Source organism: Ruditapes philippinarum, unplaced genomic scaffold, assembly GCF_026571515.1.
Source record: "Ruditapes philippinarum isolate M1 unplaced genomic scaffold, ASM2657151v2 ctg4087_1_1_1_1, whole genome shotgun sequence".
NCBI lineage: Eukaryota > Metazoa > Mollusca > Bivalvia > Venerida > Veneridae > Ruditapes > Ruditapes philippinarum.
This window is the reverse complement of record NW_026863846.1, coordinates 141,950-158,338: the sequence shown is the minus strand read 5'-3', so window position 1 is coordinate 158,338 and position 16,389 is coordinate 141,950. Positions and strand designations below refer to the sequence as shown.

General features: G+C 32.3%; 1 protein-coding gene across 2 annotated transcripts in view; it reads left to right on the top strand.

Annotated features, from left to right (window-relative positions):
• The window catches only part of LOC132723513 (uncharacterized), a 34,299-nt gene extending 18,904 nt beyond the window's left edge, over window positions 1-15,395 (top strand). For both annotated transcript variants that reach the window (XM_060708238.1, XM_060708239.1), the window contains 6 exons: window positions 6,393-6,507; window positions 7,764-7,892; window positions 10,915-11,029; window positions 13,040-13,181; window positions 14,388-14,449; window positions 15,250-15,395. In XM_060708238.1, coding sequence (XP_060564221.1) covers window positions 6,393-6,507; window positions 7,764-7,892; window positions 10,915-11,029; window positions 13,040-13,181; window positions 14,388-14,449; window positions 15,250-15,363 — 677 coding nt within the window. In that variant the 3' untranslated portion in view covers window positions 15,364-15,395. The remainder of the gene's footprint in view (window positions 1-6,392; window positions 6,508-7,763; window positions 7,893-10,914; window positions 11,030-13,039; window positions 13,182-14,387; window positions 14,450-15,249) is intronic.
• The last annotated feature ends 994 nt before the right edge of the window (window positions 15,396-16,389 follow it).

Genomic DNA, 16,389 nt, shown 5'->3' with positions numbered 1-16,389 from the left:
TTGGTCGTCGTTATTTTTACAAGCCAATGAAATCGTTTGTTGCATAGTCATTTGATGTCAAAATACATATATGTACAAATACAATGACAATAACAGTGAAGTGTTAATACTAACGATCTAAAAAAGGTGCAAAAAACAAATGGAGGACTTTAAAGGTAAAAAATGGGATGCTTGGTTGAAGAAACCAAATGCAATGGGCTTTTGTGAAGTCTGTTCCAAAACGATCAACAAGACAAATTCGAACAGAAAAAAGGTGCTTCTTAATCACGATGAGCTGAAGATGAGGACCACTAAAAGAATCTTAGACCAAGTAAGATCATTTCTCTGTGTAGTTTAGCCACTATCTAGTGTTAGCAACGAAAAGAGGTTTAGTTGTGCATTGTGTATTTAATAAACAATGCACATTACCCCACCCTCTTTTTCTTCTGTCTTCCCCCAACTTTCATGTGGTCTGGGCAAGGGTTGGGGGGCAAATTAAAAAATGGCCTTATGCAGGGGAACCTATGCCCAAATTTTTAATAGGTCTGGACTTGTAATTTGGACTTGTGAATTTGGACTTGTAATTTTTTTCACCACTTGAATAATAGATTTTTTTCCAGCTGAATATTATTCTAATGATTAGAACACGATTTTCTTTATCTATGTTTTTTTTAGTTTGATTATCTCCTTGTTTCAAAACTAAATTGACAATTTATGAGTGTGATATTTTTTGATATTTTTTCATACATCTTTTATTTGAAAATTGTCTTTTTCAGGTACTGCCAGGCTCATCAAAAGCTGTGCACAAAAAGATTGAAAGTATGCAAGACGGCATTGCCAAACAAAGAGCAATCACAACTGCCTTTCTTAGTGAACATTGTCTGCCATTTTCCATAGCAGGCGATCTCTAATCTAACATCTTGCCAAACGTTTAGCTGAAGACAAGCCTGCTCTTGAAAAAACTCTTCTTTCTCCAACCAGTGCAATGTACATTATTATTATAAACAACACATGGTGTAGCCAAATCTGTTAAGGATGGAGTGAAGTCAAAAGTGAAAGATAAGTTAATATCTTTGAATATGTATGGGGCAACTAACAAAAACCAATAACAAAGTACTGAATATAATCTTTCAGTACTTTGATGATAGAACTAGTCAAGTAGTAATGGATCATTTAGGATTGAGAGAATTCAAAATGTTTCCACTTCTGAAGAAATTGTCAAGTCAGTTGAGAGTGTACTGCATCAACAAGTTGAAGACAATGGAAAAGGAATAAATTTAAGATATGAAATTGAAAATAGTAAAAAGAATGAACATAATTTGTTATGTGGAATGTGTATAGATTGCTTAAAAAGTATTCCTCAGTGAATTTGTGTAAATTTTAACATATCAGATTAATTACATCTGAAGATAAATAAAGCACTTGAGTATTTATCTGAGCCTTTTTTTGAGCTTATAAATTCACTAAATTGCAAAAGCTTCCGAGGGCCTCCAGCCCCTGGACTCCTAGCCAGGGCGTTTCCCTGGAACCACTTGCGGTCCTAGCAGCCCCCTGGCCCCCAACTTTTTCTTTCAGTATTTTCAGTTTCTGTAACTTTTACCCCTGCATGTACACATATGTATGTGTTAATCACCTCAATAAATGTAAGTGAAAATGGAACAATAATTATGGTAATTAACCATGGTGCTAGAAATACTTAATATATTTATCTTTATCATGTTTTCTAAGCAAGAAGCTGATAATTGCCTTACCTTACAATAGTTATCAATTTAAACTTGAAAATCTACTCTAAATGACTTCCCAAACAGTAATTTCTGAAAACATGAAAATGATTTGTGTAGAAAAATAACACAAGAAAAAAGTTATTTGACTCATGAAAATTTTTGGTCAAACAGTCTTCCTGAAATCCCTGCTGTTTTTTGTTGTTTTTTTTAATAACATTTTACATGATTTAATTTTATGATTAAACCTGTGTATAGAGCCTCTCATTTGAACAGGAAGAAGTTTTTGTAGAAAGGGGTGTCCTTATATGATAAACCACAGATGCTTGGGGGTTAGATCCTGTCCCCAACATGATACCCCTGAGTAAACACTTTTATCAAAAAATATTTTAATATTTAAAATCAAATGGGATATCTGGTACAACTATAATACTGGTTTTCGAAAAAATTTACATAATCATATGCAAAAAAAATACTGTTTACCATCATGTATTGAGACTTGATTCAAGGCAGGTAGGCGAATTGGTTGGGTCATTTTTGGTAACAGTTTTCTCAGCAACTACTCTAGAGAACCTCATAATATTTATCATACAGCATTAACACATTGTTCCATACCATGGGTTTCGATTTCAAGCCTGTCACTCATTCACTTCATGTTTACTGACTTAGTTAAAAAATGGTCAATGGTAGGAATTTTTCGTAACAATTTTCTCAGCAACTAATTATCACAGCCTATACAGCATCAACATGTAGTCACATACAATGGGATATGATTTCGGGTATGTGGCTCATTCACTTCCCGTTTGATGACTTAGCTAAATTTTCGGCATTAATTGTAAATAGAAGGACATTTCCGTAACAGTTTTCTCAGCAACTACATAACAAAGCCTCTTGATATTTGGTAATGTGACTGCATTAATATGTGGTCCCAAGTTCAGGTCTATCCCTTATCCACTTCCTGTTTACCAACTTAGTTAAATGTTCAACATTAATGGTCGATGGTAGTACATTTTTGTAACATCACAGACTCATAAGTCATGTTATTTGGTATACAAATGCAACCCGGCCATTTTTGTCCTTGACCCATTTTTATTGATGTATTATCCAAATTTGTACTTCGCCTTGTTAATTATGATATCACTGTTAAAATGTTCAGGATGTAAACACACTACAGGAAGTGTATTTTTTAGCAACCTATATGTATACTTTAAAGAAAAGAAAAAAGAGGTATTTCTATACACTTGATTGCATTCCTGTTGCTGTTGGCTAAAAATACTTTACATTTGGCACTAACTAAATAACATTAAAGTATTTTATAAACATGTTGCTTGTTTTAAATAAGAAAAATCCAGTTAAGATCTATTCCTTAAGGTGAGCGATATAGGGCCATCATGGCCCTCTTGTTTAGTAAGTCATGTTTCATAATATCATACAAACCATTTTTTTAGTAAGGCATGTTTCATCATATCATACAAACCATTCTTTATTAAGTCATAATTCATAATATCATACTAACGGCTCTTAAGTAAGTCATGTTTCATGATATCATACAAACCGTTTTTTAGTAAGTCATATTTCATAATATCATACTTACCGTTCTTTACTTAGTCATATTTTATCATATCATACAAAACTGTTCTTTAGTAAGTCATGCTTCATAATATCATACAAACCGTTCTTAAGTAAGTCATGTTTCATCATAACATACAAACCGTTTTTTAGTAAGTCTTGTTACATCATATCATACAAAACATTCTTTATTAACTCATATTTCATAATATGATACAAACCGTTCTTAAATTAGTCATATTTCATCATAACATAAACACTGTTCTTTAGTTAGTCATATTTCATCATATCATACAAACCGTTCTTTAGTAAGTCATGTTTCATAATATCATACAAACCGTTCTTTAGTAAGTCATATTTCATCATAACATATAAACCATTTTTATTTGTTTGGGTCGTCAGACCAAACAAAGAATGGTAGCGAAATTTCAGACCCTGGCGCTGTTAATTGCAAATGCCGAAAGTAGTCCGCTTTTTTGAAGCGTTTTTTCCCTTTATATGCACACTAAAGCCGAAAAATTTAGGGGAGATCACTGCGTAAAGAATGTCAAAGGACAGACGCATTTATTTTCAAGCAAAATAGTTCCTGAATGGTCGATAATTTCTAGTATTGTTTTATTCTTTATAGATATACATGTTTATAGTTAGCTACATGATTATATACATCTGTGTTAAACAACAGGTTTTGCGTTGAAATTATCATTTAGAATAATATGGTTTTCTTCATGTCAATAACATATAACTTCACCGTGACCGAGGGGTTTGCACGCTCGCTTAGGAATCGAGAGGTCTGAAGTTCAAATCCCAGTTGAGGCAACTCATGTTTTTTTTAGTCAAATAAACATTGAATTGAATATCAGTGTTGCAATTAGTCTTATAGCCAATTTACTACAGTCAAAACACTGGAAAGCATTGATGGCACTATACAAAAACAAATTGGTTTATAATCTCACTGACATTCTGAGACCCAAACAAATTCAGCGCCTTCTGTGCTTTGATTAAGTAAGTCATGTTTCATCATATCATAAAAGCCATTCTTTATTAAGTAATATTTCATAATATCATACAAAACGTTCTTTAGTAAGTCATATTTCATAATAAAATACAAACCATTTTTTAGTAAGTCATGTTTCATCATATCATACAAACCGTTCTTTAGAAAGTAATATTTCATAATATCATACAAACCATTTTTTAGTAAGTCATATTTTATAAATTTCATACAAACCGTTCTTTAGTAAGTCATTTTTCATAATATCATATAAAACCGTTCTTTAGTAAGTCATAATTCATAATATCATACAAACCGTTCTTTAGTAAGTCATATTTCATAATATCATACTTACCGTTCTTTAGTAAGTCATATTTCATCATATTATACAGCCGTTCTTTAGTTAGTCATATTTCATCATATCATACAAACCGTTCTTTAGTTATTCATGCTTCATAATATCATACAAACCGTTCTTTAGTAAGTCATGCTTCATAATATCATACAAACCATTTTTTATTAAGTAATATTTCATTATATCATACAAACCGTTCTTAAGTAAGTCATATTTCATAATAAAATACAAATCATTTTAAGTAAGTCATGTTTCGTCATATCATACAAACCGTTCTTTAGTTAGTCATATTTCATCATATCATACAAACCGTTGTTTAGTAAGTCATATTTCATCTTATCATACAAACCATTCTTAAGTAAGTGACGTCATATTTCATCATATCATACAAACCGTTCTTAAGTTAGTCATATTTCATCATATCATACAAACCGTTGTTTAGTAAGTCATGTTTCGTAATACCATACAAACCGTTTTTTAGTAAGTCATGTTTCATCATAACATACAAACCGTTCTTTATTAAGTCATGTTTCATAATATCATACAAACCGTTCTTTAGTAAGTCATATTTCATAATAAAGTACAAACCATTTTTTAGTAAGTCATATTTCATAATAAAATACAAACCATTTTTTAGTAAGTCATGTTTCATCATATCAAACAAACTGTTCTTTAGTAAGTAAAGTTTCATAATATCATACTAACCGTTCTGTAGTAAATCATATTTCATAATATCATAAGATAGCAGTCTTTGACTTGTTCCACTGTAGTTTTAAGGATAAATAGACCAAAAAATAGCACAATTTTAAATATCAATGATACATATTTTATCACATAACCGTGCAGCTTAACGACTCCGTAAAAATGGTATTGCACAGCCGTGACGTCATTTGCGTTATACTAGCATAGTGTAATGACACGCTAAATGTAAGCGTTATACTATAGGTGCGTAAATAAAAAATATATTTTTTCACTTCGAACGGTCTTTATTTTTGGAATGTGATAAATAGAATATTAAATTCGTTTAAGTTCATTACTGAATTTATTAAACTCGTTGAATAAAATAATATTATGCTCGTCACGAGTGAATTATGATAATTTTAATACCACAAGATGAAAAGAAATTCCGTATTCTATGTCTATTATATTATACTTTTTCTCTTTTTTAACCTTATGAATAGGAAGAATTCTTTTTTTGTCTAGCCAGACATCAGTGAAAATACGGAAAATACAAAATATTTCACTGCAGTGTTAAATACTTTTTTTACAGTGATAATACGGAAAATAAAAATACGCATTTTATTTCATCAATATTTCTCAATATTTCATTAAAAGATTATAATAGAATATAGTTTTAAGAAATTATATCACGCCAGACCAAATCAAAGTACACTGGTCACTATTTCCGAGCACGTTAACAACAAAAACATAACATATAGGAGAGTATTGAGAAAATCAAAATAGCCCAGGACAGTTTTGAAACATGTTATAAATTCGAGGATATATGTATAATTATTGTCATAGTTAGAGTATTTAATAAATAATTACATTATAGTATAATTTCATCTATTTCCTGTGTGGGAGGTTATTTATATATCCGATATAAGACCTTTAAAATAGAAAGTTATTGAGTCACTCCACCAAGAAACATTCAAAACAATGAACATTTTGGTGCTATAAGTGCATACATGTACATTAAAAAACTTATTTTGCGTTTGATAGACAACTAAGTGATGAAAAGTTCATTGTTCAAGAGTTAATGTCATTGTTTTTACAGATGATGGTTTTGAACCAATCGGAATCTACGTGAAGAAATGCACAGCGACAAATGACAAAGACACCGGTACACCTGGTATAGATGCCGACACGCCGGTTACATTTATTGAAGATGGGTACGTGCTATAATTAAGAAATAATATATCCAAATCAGTGATTTGATCGCTCAATGGAGTTCGAATGCGAAGAATTATATCACGAGGGCGTAGCCCGAGTGATATAATGATGCGCATTCGAACGACAAGCGATATCAAGCGATAAAATCACCGATTTGGATATATTATTTCGATTCTAAAACAACATCAACAAATAAATGCTGCCGTACCTGATTTACCTATATATTATTGCGCCTGATTTGTTTTCGTACTTATTTTCAGCGCGTCACATTTTATGTGGTTACGTCACGTGTATATTAAATACGACACATGTCTAAATATAGAACGTCAAACTGTGATTTTATTGCATAATAACACACACTTTGGGTTCTTCTATGTTCAACGGGGAAAAATGCGGGTCGTGTTAGAATATGCAATAAAATCACCGTTGACGTTCTATATTTAGATATGTGACGTTATCATTATATACATGTGACGTAACCACTAAAAATCCGACGCGCTGAAAATAAGTACGAAAACAAATCGCAATTTTAGCTTAATATCAGGTACGGCAGCATTCATTTTTTGATGTCGTGTTAGAATCGAAATAATATATCCCAATCGGTGATTTTATCGCTTGATAATGTTTGTCATTCGGATGCGCATAATTATATCACTCGGGTTACGCCCCCGTGATATAATTCCTCGCATGTATTTAATTCCAGCTTAGTTTGATTAATTAATTAATGCAGATCATTTCCACTCACGTGAGCCTAATAGGCACGTTAAAGAACGATGGCTGATGAACTTTCACAAACCATGCGCGGTATTGAATTACATGTGTGTTATTCATTTTATTTGATGTCACAGAGCACAAATATTTGTATTTACGAGTAATAACAAATATAATGATAACAAATGTATCATTTAAAAACATTACAGTTTTTATATATTACGTTAATTTATGCTTTCACTGGCACCCGTTGCCACCCCACCATTCTTTTTATAAAACAAATGTTAAAATTGTTCTGGTTAAGCAATGGCAATCTTTACATAAAACGTGCGTTAACGTTGTAATCAGTAACTTAGATGTTCATTGTGGTGATCGTTATACATGTATAATGTCATGTATATGCGTTGTTATCAATAAATGAGGTGTAATAATTTATCATGAAGAACGTTATACAGTATAACTTATATCATGTCCTGTATATGCATTGTTATTAATAAATAAGGTGTAATAATTAATCATGGCAACAGATTTTCATTGTTTGTAGTTGCGGTTTGGGCGTGGATCCAATGGAAATGGTCGGAAAATCTGGGCTGCCCAATGAAAGGGGGTTCATGTATGTCAAAGATTCAACGGATTCAACGTTAGACTGGTTAAGGACGCCGAATTGTTTCCGGTTAGTCATATATGACAATATAACCCGTCACCCTACGACATTATAATTTATAACCCGTCACTCTACTGGGACTGAAAAATATCAGTCTTGCTACCCGTATAATCAGTACGAACAGGGGTTGGAACCTTAAGATTTTGAAATCCCTTAAAAATAGAACTGACTGTTTCTAAATATAAAACAGGAATTTGTCACACATTGAAAAGGTTGAGGGTCTAATTAACTAGAGTACCTATTAAGTTTTGTTACATTATTAAAGGGACTCCACTGAGGTTTAGTGACATGCTGGGACTGAAAATATTTTTTTCAAGATAAATATACCATTCGATGTAGGTTTAGACCACTAATCTTTGTGCATAATTTCCGATCATTCGCGCACTCCGTTTTTCCAGAGTAATTATTTAAATTGTACAAAAACGACCCAAAATGAAAAGCGTTTAAACGCTTTTCACTCAAATCGGGCGGAGAAAAGCATAAAAATACGATTTTCAATTTATTTCAAAGTATATTTCTTAACTATCTTTGCATAGATTTCTGTTTAAAGTGCCCCAGCTCATTTATGTAAGACATTCAAATATCATATTTTAGGCTTTTAAGCCTCAGTGGAGTAGTCTTTAAAAGTGTAGAATTCGACTGAAGAGTAAACTGATTGGTATGAATATATAAACAAAAGTATAATTTTGTATGAATTTATGTTAACTATGAGACTGTATTTTCTCTTGTCCTCAATATAAGTTTGAAACTAGAAATCAACTCCTGTTTAATTTAAAACTGTTTTATTATTTTATGTTTTATTAAAAATCTAATGTTTAATTAAAAGTCATATAGTTTCGACTCAAAAGTCTTCATCAGGTTTACAGGAAACGTCCTAAAAACATGTATGTTTGTAAACATTGGCTAATATTTTTGATCATCTGGCAAATTTTCTAAATGTATTTCATCTATGATATCATAGTTATATCTATTCTGTATTCCATGCATGGTATCATAGTTATATCTATTCTGTATTCCATGCATGGTATCATAGTTATATCTATTCTGTATTCCATGCATGGTATCATAGTTATATCTATTCTGTATGCCATGCATAATATCATAGTTATATCAATTATGTATTTCAAATATGATAACATTTTTATATATATTCTGTTTTTCACTTATGATGACATAGTTATTTATTTCATGCTTTCAAGTGTTTTATTGTAATATATCAGATGATTATATTCTGATAAACCACTAGTGAAATTTATAAAAAATAATTTTCACAGTAGCCGGACTATATCTGAATGCGGATGAATAGAAAATCATAACGAAATGGAATAACAGGCAGAAATAAATGCTGTCATGCGCAAATTTTGCTTCTTTAGGAAAAGAAAGGAAAATAAAGTCGATGTCACCATACACCATATTAAAAATGTAACAAAATTAGACAAAATTTAACAGAACTATATTTCAAAATTAATGATGTGACGTCATGATGTGATGACGTCACAAAGAAGAATGCGCGACGTTACGCGGAATCTGGTGTTCACTCAGTGAAATTATATTTCAATCTTACATGCAAAACAAACAAATATCCTCTATGTAATATCTATTCTGTATTTCATATATGCTGTCATATTTATATCTATTCTGTATTTCATATATGATGTCATAGTGACATCTTTTCTGTATTTATGTATGATACCATAGTTATATCTTTTCTGTATTTCATATACAATATCATAGTAATGTGTATTCTGTATCTCATATATGGTATTTTAGTTAAATCTATTCTGTATTCAATATATAATATCATATTTTATCTATTCTGTATTTCATACATGATATCATAGTTACATATATTCTGTATTTCATGTATGATATCATAATTATATCTCTTCTGTATTCCATGCATGGTATCATAGTAATATCAATTCTGTTTTTCATATATGATATTATAGTTATATCTATTCTGTATTCCATGCATGATATCATAGTAATATCAAATTTGTATTTCATATATGATACTTTAGTTATATCTTTTCTGTATTCCATGTATGATATCATTGTAATATTTATTCTATATATCATATATGATATCATAATTATATATTTTCTGTATTTAATATATGATATCATAATTACATGTATTATGTATTTCATATATGACACAAAGTGATATCTATTCTATATTTCATATATGATATCAAACTGATATCTATTCTGTTTTTCATATATGATATCATAGTTATATCTTTTCTGTATTTCATTTATGATAACAAAGTTATATCTGTTCTGTATTTCATATATGATATCAATTCTGTATTTCATATATATATGATATCAAAGTAATATCTATTCTGTATTTCATGCATGATATCATAGTTATATCAATTCTGTTTTTCATATATGATAATATTATCAGATTTATATCTATTTTGTTTTCCTGTCATGATATTATAGATATATCAGTTCTATATTTCATGTATGATATCATAGTTATATCTATTCTGTATTTCATATATGATATCATAAGTACATCTATTCTTTACTTCATAATTGATATCATAGTAACATCTATTATATATTACATGTATTATATCATAGTTATATCTATTCTGTATTTCATATATGATATCATACAAATATGTATTCTGTATTTAATACAATGTATATGATATCATACTTATATCTTTTCTGTATTTCATATATGATATCATACTTATATATTTTATATATTCCATATATGATATCATGGTAATATATATTCTGTATTTCATATATGATATCATAGTTATATCTTTTCTGTATTTCATATATGATATCATAGTTATATCTTTTATATATTTCATACATGATATCATAGTTATATATATTCTGTATTTCATGTATGATATTATAGTTATATCTTTTCTGTATTTCATATATGGTATCATAGTTATATTTTTTATGTATTTCATATATGATATCATACTTATATCTATTCAAGAATTAAAAATTATTCTCTCTGTTATGATATTTACTATACATGTTACATGATCAGGTCTTTTCCTACGGAGGCCGTGTCATTTGCGAGAGCTATTCGTGATGCTGTCGCCCGAACTGTCTACAAGTGTGAAATTGAATACTGTTTTTCCTCGTCTGACACGAAATGTTTTGTAAGTTGTTTTTTTCTTCTCAAATTTTTTTTTCAATAACGGTTATGATACTGTGCAATTTCTCATTTATTATGCTTCCCGAAATATTTCGGGGGAGCATATAGTCGTCGGGTCGTCCGTCCGTCCGTCCATCCGTCCGTCCGTCCGTACGTACGTACGTCCCGAATTCGTGTCCGGCCCATAACTTTGTTATTTGAAGTCGGGTTTCAAAACTATTTCACAGAAATGATCACCATATTGAGACGATGTGTTGCGCGCAACATTTGGGTCGCTACCTTGAAGGTCAAGATCACAGCATGGCCTTGCAGCAAAATCGTGTCCGGCCAATAAATTCATTATTTGAAGTTTGATTTTAAAAATGTTTCACAGAAATGATCACCATATTGAGATGACGTGTCGCGCGCAACAATTGGGTGGCTACCTTGAAGGTCAAGGTCACAGCATGATCTTGCTGCAAAATTGTGTCCGGCACATAACTTCATTATTTGAAGTCGGATTTTACAACTATTTCACAGAAATGAACACCACAATAAGACATTGTGTCGCGCGCAACAATTGGGTCGCTACCTTGAACGTCAAGGTCACGGCATGACCTTGCAGCAAAATCGTGTCCGGCCCATAACTTCGTAACTGGAAGTCGGATTTAACAACTATTTCACACAGATGATCACCATATTGAATCGACGTGGCGCATGCAACATTTGGGTCGCTACTTTGAAGGTCAAGGCCACAGCATGACCTTGCAGCAAAATCATGTCCGGCGCATAACTTTGTTATTTGAAGTCGGATTTTACAACTATTTCACAAAAATGATCACCATATTGAGACAATGTGTCGTGCACAATATTTTGGTTGTTTTTACACTTTGAACTTTGTCTGTGACATAACTCTCACGCAACAAGAGGTATACCTTCCTGTGCCCAAAACCTATTCGGGGATCATCACCCGGTTCAACCGGCTCTTGTTTGTCGAATATTTAACTTTAATCCTCGAGAGAATCAAAATTTATGTAAGCGGGTTTTATGTATTTTACTGAACACATTGATAATAATTTTTACTGAACACGTAGATAAAAAAGTTGACTGAACACGTAGATAATAAATTGACTGAACACATGATAATAAATTTTACTGAACACATAGATAATAAATTTACTGAACACATGTTAATAAAATTGTCTGAACACATAGATAATAACCTTGACTCAACACATATATAATAAACTTGACTGAAAATATAGATAATAAATTTGACTGAACACATAGATAATACATTTGACTGAACACGAGATAATAAATTTGACTCAACACATAGATAATAAACTTGACTGAACACATAGATAATAAATTTGATTGAACGCTTAGATAATAAATCTGACTGAACAGATAGATAAAAAACTTGACAGAACACATAGATAATTGATTTGACTGAACACATAGATAATAAATTTGACTGAACACATAGATTATAAATTTGAATGAACACATATATAGTGAATACGATTGAACACACAGATAGTATAATTTTTGAACAAACAAATTTGTCTGAACACACATTTAGCATATGTGACTTAACACACAGATTGCAAATTTGACCAAACACACAGTAAGTGTTTGTGACTTAACACAAAGATAGCGTTTGTGACTGAACAGACAAATAATGTATGTGACTGAACACACAGATAGTGTATCTGACTGAACATAAAGATCGTTAATCATCTTCTTTTAACACGCTACCAAGTTTTTCATATAATTACCTTTTTGTCAAAACTTGTCCCCGCCCCGCGGTCGCTTGCTTTTATATTGAAAAAAAAAATCATTTAAAAATATCCTTTATATCTACAAAGCATAGCCTATAGATATTGCGTGTGTGGCATTTTTTCAAATCATGACTCTGTGGTCAAAGCTGGTCCTATCCCCAGTTAATAGATTTTTCTTAAGTGTTTGTACTTAACTCTTTAAAATCTTTCCCTAAAGTTGTTTCTGTTTCTGTTTCTTGAAAACTATTTAGGGTACAAAAACTCAAGAAAGAATTGGTTACCCAGCTTGTGCACGTAAGAAAAGAGAGGCTAATGACACGGTCACTGGATTTACCCGCAACACAGCTGGGTATCCAACAGAAGTATCGGTGGCGGTGAGCGTTTCGTTACCAGGTAACCTTTCTAATAATCTATAGTTGTGTTACATGCTTACTTGGTAAATTTTTACATTAAATGTGTGCTTCTTTCAGAAATAGCAGACAAGTGCAAAATAAATATTATGTTTGTTAATCAGCATGGTTTTCATAATAAGATATGACTCCGAATTGTTAAATGATATAAGGACTATGTCTCTGACACTAAAGTCATTTACTATAACATACTATACAGCTCTGACACCGATTTAAAACATTTTCGGTCATATTTAAACGGTCGATCCACCCAGATATCTAACTAGTAATTTCTTTAGACTTTTAGACGGTCGGTCAACCTCACCGGCTTACTCAGATATCTAACTAGTAATTATCAATTACCAATTTGTGTCGGCATGGCCAAGTGGTTAACTCATCGGACTGTAATCTTATGATCGCTAGCCGTATGGGTTCAAACCCTGACAGTGGCAAGTCGTTGTTTTCTTGAGCACTCATTGCTCCAGTACTGGTTGATTCGAGGAACGGATTTGAAAGTGTGTTTATAAGCTAATAGCTTCCTACATAATCGAACTAAAAAAAATTCTGTGTAAACCAATTATCAATTTCATTAGACTTTTAGTCGGTCAGTCCACCATGCCGCCTTACCCAGATATCTAGCTAGTAATCACCAATTTCATTACACACAATGTCTGAAGTCAGTTGTCAAGGAGAAATTTAAATTTAACCTTGCCCGAGACTCAAACCAGTAAAATCTGGTTGATAAAAATGTTGGCACGATGTGAATATATTTAAAAAAACAAAACAACAACAACACACGTGTCTCTCAGGCTTCGTCCCCGGGTGTTATTTTAATTCTCGGGTTGCTAATATTACCCCGAGAGACATTGTGTTATTATTAAATGAGCCGCGTCACGACAAAACCAACATAATGGGTTTGCGACCAGCATGAATCCAGACCAGCCTGCGCTTCCGCGCAGTCTGATCAGGATCCATGCTGTTCGTTTACAAACCCTATTACAAGTAGAGAAAATGATAGCGAACAGAATGGATCCTGATCAGACTGCGCGGATGCGTAGGCTGGTCTGGATCCATGCTGGTCGCAAACCCATTATGTTGGTTTAGTCGTGACGCGGCTCATATGTACTTTGCAATCCTGCAGTTTCCTTCAAAGATGATTCTTTTTATCTTTTTACCAATGCTCAATTATGTTATATTTCCGTTTATTTAGGATCTAAACAGGCACATTCCAATTCATGTCCAGAATCAATGATGTTTGTTGGTATATCCACGGTGAGTGTTTCTTTATTTACTTGAACTCTGATAACTTGTTTTAAAATATAGTTACACCTGTTGTCATCCATATATCCACGGTGAGTTTTTCTTCATATACTTGCACCCTGATTACTTGTTCTAAAATTGTCGCACTGTCGTCATGTCGTCCTGTCTCTTGACAAGCACGCCAAATGGCTCGTTATCGTGCGGCGCATTGTCGCCCTGTCGCTTGGCTTCTAAGCCAGTCCTTTGATTTGAACCGAGCCAAGAGGCAATGTGGCATCGCGATAACACGCCGCACGACAACATACCGTTTGGTGTGCATCGTTAGCGACAGGACGAAAGTCCGACAACGGGGCCGTTTGTCGTGTTGTCGCTAGCGCCAACACGTTCCAAATCAGACACCATAAATTACACATATTTTAATTTAACTTTTTTTTTGAGTTCCGCTTAAACCTGTGCTTGGTTGTGCATTTTCTTCCTTCATCCGACGTATTAACGATACTTTAAAAATTATATTCATGGAGGTGATCTTGGCGTCATACTTGGAACAAAAGGATGTTGTGGCCTAGTAGTTTAGTGTTTGTCCTGCAATCCTATGGGGGTCGAGGTCCGAACTCACTGGTAAGTAGTTTTTGAGAAGTGGATTCGAGAGTGGTCTAAAAAACTAAACGCCTTCTTTGCTGTCGAGCATAAATAAAATATGTCGGGACATTTTCGTCCCTTTCCAAGATAAATAAGCGTTAATATGACACTGAGCAAACAAACACCGTGTCACTGAAACGCTTATAAACTGAAACTTTTCTTTTTATTTACAGATACTGAGCGTTGCGTTTTTCGTCACGGTGATACTGTCTGGCGTTCTGATGTACAACATTAGATCGGTCTACTTCAACTCTGATGACAGCTCTATAATAGGAATTGTCAACTAATAATATTTTCTCTCAGATTATGCTTTCGATATGTAACAATAATAATTGTATTCAGTGAATAAAATAAAACGGAACTACATGTGTAGGTAAAATAATGATCAATATGAAATACTGGACTAAAATTTAATATGTTCACGTATAGATAGAGATTTAGCTCCAAAGATTTACGTCACGAGCTTGTTTACTTTCGGAATATTCCGTTTCATTCCGCGTGTTTTAATGTAATGCGTTCAAATGAGCAGGGTCAACAAATGTTTTCTTTTAAAATAAACGCTTCCTGAATATTATATAATGTAATGTATAGAAAAATATTTAATGAGACATTTTAATTACTGTTAACAATATATTGTTATAATAATACCTTCAACATATTTAAATGAACGAAATAAATTAGAAAACATGTTATTTTTCGTATTAATTAATACATTCATTAAGATACTAATAGTATCATAACACAGCATCTTGACATAAGTTTTGATGTAGAGCTATAATATAGTAATTAAATCAAGAAAGCATTAAGATTTATTCTATACTTCAAACTCCTCACAGCGGTTACGTCACGCTTTGATCAGGGGAAGTAACTGCTGCGGGGAGTTTGATTATACTTATCATCCTTTTCATTCCTCCACACGGGAGAGACTTAAACACTTATTTACTTATTACACTTAAGAGGCCGTCGTAATCTTACCGAATGATTTCCTCTAAAATACAGACATTACAATTTGTAAGTACAGTAGAACTTCGGTAAGTCGAAGTTGAAGGGACTTGCGTAAAAACTTCGACACATCGGGACTTCGACTCATGAATCGCTCTCAATTTCATAACAAAATTTCGACCCGTGACTAGTCCTTATTATAAGGTATATAACGAAACCTATTTCACGTTTTTCCATCATTAATCTGATATTCACATTTTACAATGATAAATATTACAATGATAAATATAGCATGTTAAATCACTTTTTTCACGGCTACCCGATGACGTAAACAATAGAGTTGCAAAAGGCGTAACAATACGAAAGGGCGA